Source organism: Mixophyes fleayi, chromosome 6, assembly GCF_038048845.1.
Source record: "Mixophyes fleayi isolate aMixFle1 chromosome 6, aMixFle1.hap1, whole genome shotgun sequence".
Lineage (NCBI taxonomy): Eukaryota > Metazoa > Chordata > Amphibia > Anura > Limnodynastidae > Mixophyes > Mixophyes fleayi.
This window is the reverse complement of record NC_134407.1, coordinates 14,142,965-14,156,005: the sequence shown is the minus strand read 5'-3', so window position 1 is coordinate 14,156,005 and position 13,041 is coordinate 14,142,965. Positions and strand designations below refer to the sequence as shown.

At 43.1% G+C, this 13,041-nt stretch overlaps 2 protein-coding genes across 5 annotated transcripts in view; both read left to right on the top strand.

The window, feature by feature from the left end:
• LOC142160851 (ovostatin-like) overlaps positions 1-12,217 on the top strand; it is a 203,251-nt gene extending 191,034 nt beyond the window's left edge. Inside the window, exon 32 of the transcript XR_012693321.1 lies at positions 12,047-12,217. The gene's annotated coding sequence lies outside the window, so the exon portion shown is untranslated. The remainder of the gene's footprint in view (positions 1-12,046) is intronic.
• The window catches only part of LOC142160849 (ovostatin-like), a 62,627-nt gene extending 50,410 nt beyond the window's left edge, over positions 1-12,217 (top strand). For 3 of the 4 annotated variants that reach the window (XM_075215879.1, XM_075215878.1, XM_075215881.1), the window contains exons 32-36: positions 7,641-7,731; positions 9,108-9,179; positions 10,967-11,069; positions 11,154-11,204; positions 11,990-12,217. In XM_075215879.1, coding sequence (XP_075071980.1) covers positions 7,641-7,731; positions 9,108-9,179; positions 10,967-11,069; positions 11,154-11,203 — 316 coding nt within the window. In that variant the 3' untranslated portion in view covers position 11,204; positions 11,990-12,217. The remainder of the gene's footprint in view (positions 1-7,640; positions 7,732-9,107; positions 9,180-10,966; positions 11,070-11,153; positions 11,205-11,989) is intronic. The other variant, XM_075215880.1, reaches the window with a different exon arrangement.
• Positions 12,218-13,041: the final 824 nt, after the last annotated feature.

Genomic DNA, 13,041 nt, shown 5'->3' with positions numbered 1-13,041 from the left:
GAGGAGTGGGTCACCACAATATATTAAAAACCCTGAACTTTTATGAATCGCACCAATAAATGTACCTGGACTGCGTAGAGGAGTGGGTCACCACAATATATATAATAAGAAAACCATCAACTTGTTTGATTCGCACCAATAAATGTACCTGGACTGCGTAGAGGAGTGGGTCACCACAATATCTTAAAAACCCTGAACTTTTATGAATCGCACCAATAAATGTACCTGGACTGCGTAGAGGAGTGGGTCACCACAATATATATAATAAGAAAACCATCAACTTGTTTGATTCGCACCAATAAATGTACCTGGACTGCGTAGAGGAGTGGGTCACCACAATATATTAAAAACCCTGAACTTTTATGAATCGCACCAATAAATGTACCTGGACTGCGTAGAGGAGTGGGTCACCACAATATCTTAAAAACCCTGAACTTTTATGAATCGCACCAATAAATGTACCTGGACTGCGTAGAGGAGTGGGTCACCACAATATATATAATAAGAAAACCATCAACTTGTTTGATTCGCACCAATAAATGTACCTGGACTGCGTAGAGGAGTGGGTCACCACAATATATATAATAAGAAAACCATCAACTTGTTTGATTCGCACCAATAAATGTACCTGGACTGCGTAGAGGAGTGGGCACTGGGCACCACAATAAAATATATAAAAAACCTTCAACAGGTCTGCATTACACTACACATACGGCTGCTCCTCCATCCTCTCCATCATATACATGTTGGAGTTTTAGCATGTGACAACCTCTTGTTTTTGATAATGTCAGTGCATTTTGAATATTTTTCAATTTGCCCCACACCACTGAATGTACTTTATCTATGATACGCATCTATCTATCTTGACTGCGTAGTGTGGTGGCCCCGGTACACAATTTGGTACCGGGGCCACAATAAAATAAATACACCCTCCACGTGTCAGAATTCCACCAAACAAGTATCTGGACTGCGTAGTGGGGTGGCCCCGGTACCCAACTTGATACCGGGGCCACAATAAAATAAATACACCCTCCACGTGTCAGAATTCCACCAAACAAGTATCTGGACTGCGTAGTGGGGTGGCCCCGGTACCCAACTTGATACCGGGGCCACAATAAAATAAATACACCCTCCACGTGTCAGAATTCCACCAAACAAGTATCTGGACTGCGTAGTGGGGTGGCCCCGGTACCCAACTTGATACCGGGGCCACAATAAAATAAATACACCCTCCACGTGTCAGAATTCCACCAAACAAGTATCTGGACTGCGTAGTGGGGTGGCCCCGGTACCCAACTTGATACCGGGGCCACAATAAAATAAATACACCCTCCACGTGTCAGAATTCCACCAAACAAGTATCTGGACTGCGTAGTGGGGTGGCCCCGGTACCCAACTTGATACCGGGGCCACAATAAAATAAATACACCCTCCACGTGTCAGAATTCCACCAAACAAGTATCTGGACTGCGTAGTGGGGTGGCCCCGGTACCCAACTTGATACCGGGGCCACAATACCTCCTCCAAACATGCTACAGACAATTCGTCATTGAGATCCCATTAAGTATGTTAAAGACAGACAGGGTCCAAGTGTTATTAGTTGACTTTGTAAAGAAAAAAACTGTCCCTGTTGCACATAGTCGTGCAATGAAGACTTACTTTTTCATTTAAAGGCACGATCTTTCAAGTGTAGTGTTTGTAAGTCTAAGTCATATTATACTTTTGGTAAAATTGGTTTTTTTGGTTCCTCTTTATGTTAATTAATTAGTAATAGAATTAAAGTAGGAAATAGAATTAAATAGAATTAAAGTAGGAAATAGAGTGGTATAGAGTTGTAGTGTGGTATAGATAGAGTGGTCCACACAATATAATAATAAAACCCTCAACTGGTCTGAATTCCACCAAACAAGTATCTTGACTGCGTAGTGTGGTGGCCCCGGTACACAATTTGGTACCGAGGCCACAATATAATTAAAAAACCCTCCACGTGTCGGAATTCCACCAAACAAGTATCTGGACTGCATAGTGGGGTGGCCCCGGTACCCAATTTGATACCGGGGCCACAATACCTCCTCAAAACATGCTCCAGACAATTCGTCATTGACAGACCCCAGACAGACAGGGTCGTAGTGTTATTGTTTGACTTTGTAAACCCAAAAAAATGTCCCTGTTGCACTTGCACATAGTCGTGCAATCAAGACTGACTTTTTCATTTAAAGGCACGATCTTTCAAGTGTCAGAAAGAGAGAGAAGACACAGGAGAGGAGAGTTGTAGCTGGGGACCTGGGGTGGAAGCTCCCAGGCTCCCCCAGCATTGCCTGGAAGTCTGAGCGTGGTGACTGAGCCAGGGCAAGGAATGTGTGCCCTGGATGAGGGGGAGAACTCCATGCCACTATAGTGAACCCAAGAGAGAGGGGGACACTGCACATGGAAGAGGCCCTGGAGTGAGGGCTGCTACAAGAGGCATGGTAGCTGTAGTGTCAGATCCTGAGGCTGAGAGTACACAGAGTGACGTGTCAGAGCACAGGAGACATTATCCCCGCAGAGGAGGGATGAGCTGCAGTTGAGAGGTCTGCTGTTGAAATAGGACATGCACACTTTAACAAACCAATCATTTCAGCGACAGGGCCTACCAAACAACTTTGACTGAAATGATTGGTTTGTTTGGGCCCCCACACCAAAAAAGCTATTCATCTCTCCCTGTACAGACTAAACAGGCTCTACTGAGGCAAGATGTCGTCCTCATCCTCAACCTCTGATTCCTCTCCCCCTACAGTGTCTACTTCCTCCTCATCACACATTATCAATTCGTCCCCGCTGGACTCCACAACCACAGGTCCCTCTGTAGTATCTGGAGGGCAGTGCTGTACTTCATTGAGGAATTGATTATTCATTTTTATAAACATCATTTTTTCAACGTTGTGAGGAAGCAACCTCCTTCGCCGCTCACTGACCAGGTTCCCCGCTGCACTAAAAACTCTTTCCGAGTACACACTGGAGGGGGGACAACTCAGGTAAAATAGAGCCAGTTTGTACAGGGGCTTCCAAACTGCCTTTTTTTCCTGCCAGTAACAATATGGACTGTCTGACATGTCTACTTGGATGGTGTCAGCAAAGTAATCATCCACAATTTTTTCTATTGTGACAGCATCCAATGCAGCGAGAGTAGACATGTCTGCAATGGTTGGCAGGTCCTTCAGTCCGGACCAGATGTTATCAGCATCCCCGCCAGTGCCTCTTTTGGGAAAACTGAGCTTTTTCCTCGCAGCCATAGATGTGGAAGAAAATGAGGGTGGAGCTGTTGGCATGTCACGGTCCTCTTCAGAGGACAATCTCCTGACCAGCAGGTCTTTGCACCGCTGTAGATTTGTGTCCGCCGGAAACAGAGACACAACATACGCTTTAAACCGAGGATCGAGCACGGTGGCCAGAATGTATTCCTCTGACTTTAAAAGAGTGACCACCCTCGGATCCTGGCAAAGCGTACGAAGGGCTACATCCACAAGAGCTACATGCTTGCTGTAATCGCAATGGCTTACCAGCTCCTCCCTCACTTTCTCCAGCTGCTTCTGCAACAGCCTGATCAGGGGAATGACCTGACTCAAGCTGGCAGTGTCGGAACTGACTTCTCGTGTGGCAAGTTCAAATGGCTGCAGAACCTTGCACAACACGGAAATCAGTCTCCACTGCGCTTGACTCAGGCGCATCCCCACTCCTTTGCCTATGTCGTAGGTGGCTGTGTAGGCCTGAATGGCCTTTTGCTGCTCCTCCATCCTCTGCAGCATATAGAGGGTGGAGTTCCAGCGCGTCACAACCTCTTGTTTGAGGTGATGGCAGGGCAGGTTCAAGCTTTTCTGATGTGCCTCTAGTCTGCGGTAGGCACTGGCTGAATGCCGAAAGTGTCCAGCAATTTTGCGGGCCACCGCAAGCATCTCCTGCACACCCCTGTCACTCTTGAGGTAATGCTGCACCACCAAATTAATGGTGTGGGCAAAACATGGGACGTGCTGGAAATTGCCCATATTTAATGCCCGCACAATGTTACTGGCATTGTCTGACACCACAAATCCCCATGAGAGTCTAAGTGGGGTAAGCCACTGGGAGATAATTTCCCTCATTTTCTCTAATATGTTGGCAGCGTTGTGCCTCTTATTAAAGCCTGTAATGCACAATGTTGCCTGCCTTTGCATGAGCAGCCATTTTGTAGATGCTGCTACTGATGCAGCTGTTGCTGTTGCTGCGGAAGGGGATGCATCTACCCAGTGGGCTGTCACAGTCATATAGTCCTTCGTTTGCCCAGAACCACTTGTCCACATGTCCGTGGTTAAGTGGACAGTGGGTACAACCGCATTTTTAAGAGCACTGAGGACACTTGATCGTACTTCTCTGTACATTTTTGGTATCGCCTGCCTAGTGAAGTGGAATCTCGAGGGGATTTGGTACCGGGGACACAATACCTCCATCAACCCTCTAAATCCCACTCCACTGATGGCGGACACCGGGCGCACGTCTAACACCAACATTGCAGTTACAGCCGCAGTTATACGCTTTGCAATAGGGTGACTACTATCGTATTTGGTGGTCATGGCAAACGACTGTTGGACGGTCAATTGTTTGGTGAAAGACTTAGCGGTCTTACGACTTCCCCTCTGGGAAGATGACCGACTAACAGCAGCAACAGCAGCAGTGGCAGTAGTAGGCGTACCGCTGCAGGATTCCTCGGATGAATCCCGTATTGAGGAGGACTCAGTCTGGCTGGTGACTTGGGCTGCAGGACTGAATCTGATGGAGATTGTGGAGGAAGTTGACGAGGAGGGTGTTGCTGGTGTGTATCCAACTGGACCACGGGATTTAGGTGTCCCTGTACCGATGAGGGTCCTAGCCCCAGTTCCTGAACTAACCACTGAACTATGAAGGTTATTCAGGTGACGTATAAGGGAGGATGTTCCTAGGTGGGCAAGATCCTTACCCCTGCTTATTTGAGCTTTACATAAGCTACATATTGCCATACATTGGTTGTCTGGATTTGGATAAAAATAACTCCAGACCGAAGAGGTGCATTTTTTGGTCTTCTGACCAGGCATGACGATGGGCTTTTTCATCCCATGGACATCAGCTGTTTCCCCCCCTGGTGCCTCATTTACAATAACCACATCACCATCCTCATCATCAAGTTCCTCCACAGCGCCAGCTACATCATCAATAGCCTCCTCCCGAGCCACCTCTTCCCGTACAGTGATGGGAAGGTCAGGCTTGACAACCACCAACACGCTTGGACTCGCCTTGGGGATTTGTGATAATTTCTCTTTAGAAGGCAGAGTTGTTTGCTGTTTTGTTGCTGACAGCATAACTCTCTTCAATTTTTTGTAGGGGGGGGGAGGAGGAGGAGGGCTAAGATCCGTGGGTGAAGCTGAACCACTAGTCATGAACACGGGCCAGGGCCTAAGCCGTTCCTTGCCACTCCGTGTCGTAAATGGCATATTGGCAACTTTACGTTTCTCCTCAGATGATTTTAAGTTTCTCTTTTTGCTACTTTTTCTTAACTTGGGCTTTTTGGATTTTACATGCCCGGTACTACGAGATTGGGCATCGGGCTTGGAAGACGACGTTGATGGCATTTCATCGTCTATGTCATGACTAGTGGCAGCAGCTTCAGCATTAGGAGGAAGTGGGTCTTGATCTTTCCCTACTTTATCCTCCAAATTTTTGGTCTCCATTATATGTAGCACAAGATACTGCAGAATGTGTGAACTTGGTAATATTGCAGTACCAATGGACTTATAATGCTGGATTGGTTTTGCAAATTTGGTTATAATTATTATATATATTTTTTTTTTTTTAAATTTTTTATTTTTTTTTACTTTTTTTTTATTTTTTACAAACTTGGGAATAATGGGGAAATAACTATGCCCTTAGAAGCACAGAGCACAGGACACAGCACCACTGGACTGAACAGGACACGGCACAGGACCCAGCAGCACTACGGAACTCAGCAGGACAGAGCACAGGACACAGCACCACTGGACTGATACTGCAGAATGTGTAAACTTTGTAATATTGCAGTACCACTGGACTTTTACTGCTGAATGTGTGAACTTGGTAATATTGCAGTACCAATGGACTTATAATGCTGGATTGGTTTTGCAAATTTGGTTATAATTATTATATATATTTTTTTTTTTTTTAATTTTTTATTTTTTTTTACTTTTTTTTTATTTTTTACAAACTTGGGAATAATGGGGAAATAACTATGCCCTTAGAAGCACAGAGCACAGGACACAGCACCACTGGACTGAACAGGACACGGCACAGGACCCAGCAGCACTACGGAACTCAGCAGGACAGAGCACAGGACACAGCACCACTGGACTGATACTGCAGAATGTGTAAACTTTGTAATATTGCAGTACCACTGGACTTTTACTGCTGAATGTGTGAACTTGGTAATATTGCAGTACCAATGGACTTATAATGCTGGATTGGTTTTGCAAATTTGGTTATAATTATTATATATTTTTTTTTTTTTTTAATTTTATTTTTTTTTACTTTTTTTTTATTTTTTACAAACTTGGGAATAATGGGGAAATAACTATGCCCTTAGAAGCACAGAGCACAGGACACAGCACCACTGGACTGAACAGGACACGGCACAGGACCCAGCAGCACTACGGAACTCAGCAGGACAGAGCACAGGACACAGCACCACTGGACTGATACTGCAGAATGTGTAAACTTTGTAATATTGCAGTACCACTGGACTTTTACTGCTGAATGTGTGAACTTGGTAATATTGCAGTACCAATGGGCTTATACTGCAGGATTGGTTGTGAAAATTTTGTGGTAATTAAAAAATATTAAAGTAGTTTTTGGTATTTTATAAAAAAAACTTTTTTTTATTTTTTTAAACACAGGGGAATATTGGGGAAATAACTATGCCCTTAGAAGCACAGAGCACAGGACACAGCACCACTGGACTGAACAGGACACAGCACAGGACCCAGCAGCACCACTGACCTCAGAAGGACAGAGCACAGCACACAGCACCACTGGACTGATACTGCAGAACACAGCACAGCACAGCACAGCACAGCACTAAACAGCACAGCACTAAACAGCACAGAACTAAACAGCACAGAACTAAACAGCACAGAGGACCACCTAACACACCCTCCCTCTACCCTGATCAATGCCCGAGTGAAGATGGCGGCGACTAGCGGGGAATTTATAGGATCCGAGTATCGCGAGATCCGACAACGGGATTATGAGTCAGAGCCTCAGTTTCACTTTTGAATTTGGCGCCAATACCCGGATCTGTCTCGGATCCGACTCGGATCCGCAACGTTCGGGTGGGCTCGGATTTCAGAAATCCGAGCGCGCTCATCCCTAGTTTTAACGCCGACTTTTTGCTTGCGAGTAGAAAGCCGGGTTAAACATACCGTTGTAACGATAATAGCTTTAACTCAGCGGTACTTCAGGGGAATTGAGTTCTCCCCATTTGATGTAAATGTTTAGAAAAAATAACTTGTCATTTAAGAATGAAAAAATGTGCTTCCATAAGTGATTAATCTCAAACGCTCTGAAATTGAGATTTGTGTGTATTCTTGCTATTAATATTTTATTTTTTATTTTTTATTCTTTAGTTACAAAGGAGTGAAAAACGCCTCCAACATGGCTGTTGTCCAAATAAGAATGCTGTCTGGCTACACCGCAAACGATGTATCCTTGTCTGATGTAGGTGATGCAGATCTGTTGCAGTTTATACCTAGAGCAGTTGGAGTACAGTGATATTGACAATGGGTTTTTCAATCAACACTTCAATAAATTCATGTTTGAGGGGGGAGGTTGCTTTAGAGATCCACTCTTCTCTAAAATGACTTTGCTTGCCCTAAAGAATTTAACATAGAGTTAGGCATTCTTCTGCTTTTTGTTACTACAAGTGGACCACCATAGCTACTACTGCTGTGGTCTGTAAAATGTATTTAGTTTCAATGACTACTTACAGTTTCTTGACAGTAATTGATAGGGTGGAATGACACTTGGTTATAGAGACCATATGATTGGAAGTGAATGGTCTGGCTTCAGCATGTAGTTTTCTTATGCTTTACCGTCATTGTACCTTGTTTGCTTTGACCAGTAATGCTAGGAGACACCTTGTCATGGAGGACAGAATGCTTGGTTGACTCTTGCCAAGAATTCCTTTTTGAATAAACCTTTGTGTCCATGTTGCACCACTAGAGGGTGCACATTCCTTTCCTATGCTCCCATCACAGCTTAAGTATTGTCTGCTAGTTCTCATTTTTCTCTACCTGTGGTGAATAGAGCTGTCGTCAGGGGTTGACCAGATAAACTAAGATGCCAGGTCCAGAGGGGAGTGGTGAACTTGGAACGCTGATTAGACAGGAGCCACTCCCAAGCTGGTGTGAAATACAGTTCACACATTGCTGCTTGAATAGCAAAGACAGTATCTGTTTGTCCGCATTGACTGTTCCTGTACACTCCATGGTATCTCCTGTGGAGTGGTTCAGTGCAGAAAAGGGGGCGAGGAACCCTACAGAAGGACTGGATTGTGTTGGGGGGTAACTAATGAACAAGGCAGGTCCTAAAGTGGAGTGCAGGTGTACAGTCATCTTGTAGATTAATTGTCCAAGTCACACGAATCTGTGGGTGCACCGCTTACAGCTCATTGTCTACATTGTGCTGATCTTGTACAACAAAACATTTGACTTGCCCATTTAGACCAGTGTTTCTCAAACCCAGTTCTCAGGACACATAACCGTGCATGTTTTTCAGGTGACAAGGGAAATTATATCACCTGTGGATTTGTTACAATCGGTCAGTCATTGTCAGTGTATTAATGAATACACCTGTGCTGAAGCATGGAGATATAGAAAACATGAACTGTTGGGGTCTTAAGGATCAGGTTGGAGAAACACTGCATTAGACTGAGTTATCAGTGTCTTTATGTTGACATTGGTACTTTGATCTTGTCCACATTATCATTCTTCTACTTGATGGAATAATATTTGCCATAAAGCAAGCTGTAAATATAGAATAGTATAAGCAATTTACCAAAGATAACTGCCCCATTTGTTTTTTTTCCCATTCAGATGGTGAACAAGCAACTTATATCCAAATTTGAAGTGAATCCAAAGAAAGGCGTCATAATATATCTAGACTCTGTGAGTGATGTCATTGTTGTGTTCAATTTGTCTATGGTGTCCACCATCCTTCCTTATATTCCATTCCTCAGTATGTACCTACTACTAATCTTTCTCTTGTTTTTTTTTTAGCTTCTACTAGACTGTATCCTAAAGATATTTGGACAATTGCAATTTACATAAACAGTGTAGATCACTAGTAAAAAATGGTTGGTCCGCTGTATTTGTATAATGCAGGATGATGACTTACACCAGTGTTGGCTAACCTGTGACACTCCAGGTGTTGTGAAACAAAAGTTCCAGCATACCCTTCCAACAATAAGCTGCTATATATTGTGAAACTACAAGTCCCAGCATGCTTTGCCAACACCTGGAGTGTTGCAGGTTAGCCAACACTGGCTTACACTTTAAAGATTCTGAATCTTTTCCCGGTTTGTTCATGTTTACATGAATGGATCCCACCGTCATTGAGGCCAAATGGCTCCATTCCATTAGTGTAGTCGGCTGATGGCAGCACATGTGTAGCAATAGTAGTGTCCTGCCATCTGCGTTTGTGAAAGTAATTAAAATCTAATAGCATTTTAGCCATTCTTGCTCAAATTTAGTAATCAAAGCCACACGCAAGTGACCACTGGTAAGGCAGTTTGGTTAAACTGGCCAAATTGTTCTATCTCACGGTGTGGCCAAGTCTTAGATTCTGCGGTTGAACAATAAATCACTATTAACAATCTCACCATTTATTTCTTTGTATACTATAGATGGGATAATGTGCCACTCTCAAAACAATCCTTATGCATGTTTTTTCGCAGCAGAATACTGTCCCACGCTCTTACCTCTTCCTTCTACTATAGCAGGCCTGGCTCTCCAGGGATGATGCCACAAGTCTCATCATGCTCCCCAAGACCATAGCTGGGGCTTGTAGTTTCACAACACCCAGGCCCGGCACTCCCATTAGGCAAGGTTAGGCACTTGCCTAGGGCGCCGGGCTCCGGAGGGCGCCATAGAATGAAAATTACTTTAAAACTGTGCGGCGACCGCTGACTATACCTGTCACGGCCGCCGCACAGCATTCAGATACATCCACGGGGCGGGGGGGGAAGAGGCTATTGCTCACCACCGCCGCCTCTCTGCTCCGTCTCCTCCCCTCCACTCACTGACTGTCGGGCGTGACATCATCATCACGGCCCGACAGTGTCAGTGAGTGGAGGGGAGGAGACGGAGCAGAGAGGCGGCGGTGGTGAGACAAGGTAAGGAAAGATGGGGTGAGGAAGGAGGAGGGAGGAGGGCGCCTATTTTTGCAGGGGGGGCAACGATTTTGACAAAATGCCTAGGGCACCATGGACCCTAGCACCGGCCCTGACAACACCTTGAGACCTGCAGGTTGGCTGGGCCTCTGTGTGTGTCTACACTCAGTGCTTACCGGTCTAAACCCATCTTCTGAATGTATCGTATACATGAATATTGTCTAAGTATCTGATCTATAATGAATACATGTAAAACTATCATGCCAGTGGTTCAAAATGTAATATAGTTAAATTTCATGCTTCTATATGAATCATAAAAATCTGACTCCTAAGGATGTGCAGAGAAGCTCAGAGAAATAACTTCAAATTTTAGCGCCCAGGGAGAGAAGGAAAAATGCTGCTCTGATAATGCTCCATTTTAACCAAATTGACCTAAAATATTCATTCACTGCACCCGCTTTCAGCATTGCGCTCTCAGCCCTGGTGCAGCTGATCATTGATTGTAATTAAAATGTAACTTTTTAATATTTGGTAATGCAACAATTTCAACCTTCCATCCTGCAGGTTTCCAGCGAGACCGTTAAGTTTTCATTCCAGGTTTTGATGGGGCCGCAAGTGCAGAATATGAAGACCGCATCCGGTTATGTGTATAGCCACTATGAAGACGGTAAAAAAAAAACTATGATGTGTAACAAGTAAAATCAAAATTAATATTGTAAATGGTAAATATGCTGTCTTTTTTGTTTCTCAGATGAGAATGGATATGCAAGTTATAACCATCCTTGTACTGAGGCCCAATAAGGTTTGTATAACAAAAGGCCAATTGTTTTTGGTGAGGAGAGGGACTTGTTTGTGTGGTTAACAAAGGTGCAATTTATATATAGCCTACGTACTGTCATTGTATCATATAGAAATCTGTTCAGAAGGTTGGATCACTATGGGAAAGATTTGCATTCAAGGGCTTCACAGAAAAATGTATTTATAAAGTGTAATTGAGGCTCTAGACAATATAAAGAACACAGAAAACTGGCCTGGTGTAGAACGTTTTATATTCTCCATTGTTGATGTCACATGTGCTTTAATATTGTCAAGAATACAAAGTTCATACACAATGGGGCTCAATTATGAACATGGGTATAAAAAGGTGGTGTTGCCTATTGGCAACCAATCAAATTTTGATACTTTTAGGGCAGTTTTTTAAGTCTAAAATAGGCAACCACTTACTTTGCCTTGCATCAATCAGTGGGGTGTGGTTTTTCTTTTCTCTTTTTGTTAATATCCCCAAATGTGCTGTCCTTAGTGCACAGTAATGAATCGCCAAGAATTAAATTCATTAAAGGAATATATTTTATTAGAATGATTTCTTCAGATTTCTTCAGCATGAGTATACGGTAATCAGATTTTTGGCAGTGTGGCCAGTTAAGGTTGCATGAAATATATATATATATATATATATATATATATATATATATATATATATATATATATATATATATGAACCAGATCATCCGAATGTTATCCACTCCTAACACAAAAATTATAATTTGTTTCTGTACAGCTTATTTTAACCCCGGAATTTAATTTCAGATAATACACTTCACAAGACCATATACATTGACCTGGAACACGAAGAGAGATGCTGAATTTTGCTTGGACAACTCTATCTACCAGGAAGGAATGACCTCTACACACAGGATCAATGTACAATATACAGTAACAATTATGTCAGTATGTTTACTGTATACTTTTCAGTGCGCACATTGCTTATATACAGTACAAAACCATGGAAATAAAGAGTTAACAAACGTGATACAATTCATTGTCTGTAGTACGGATCGGTTTGGTTTCTTTGTATATCACTGGTCAGCAGAAAGTATGGTCTACAACGAAAAGCACCATATATTAGGAGATGAGCATCACACGTCTGCTGAATATCAATCTGTAGCAAATAGTCCCTTCTTTAGTTTATAAAGTAAATATTTTTTTCCTTTTTTTTTTTGTACCACTGAGTGTCCTAGTCCTTCATACTTTGTAGGCTTTTATGGTATTCAGCAACTGCCCTGCAACATTTTCCTTTCCCTGGAACAAGTGTAGACTTTCTGACCTTGCAGGCATACAAGAACAGCAGCAACACTTAAGACTGCTACACATTTACATGTATACAGTGTAGGACAAAGTGGTCCCTGGAAGGAGTAGATAAAGGAGTAGATAAATGATAGGGCTGTCTTTGGAATTTGCTCTCTCCAATGGGAGGATCAGGAGCTTGCAGAGGGCATGGGGTCACTACAGGTTGCTCTGTATAGCTTTGAAGAAAATGTTTATTGGGTGCTCAGACTAATGTACTGTTAAATATGTGCACGTGCCATTTGCATGATTCCTAGACATACTGTAGAGTAGTACTGTATCTAAATCCAGGAAGAATCTCTAGACCCCAAATGTGCACAATGACATGGGCACTGAATAGTGTGGATTCTCTTAAAACAATGTGGCACCTCCCTCAGAACCCTCTATTCATCTGGCAAGCAACAAAATATCTACACTTTATAATCTGCATTTAATTAAATGTGTAAAGACAAAGGTCTTTTACACACATTTTTTTTTTTTTTAAATCATCCATAATTTACTACCTGGGAATGCAA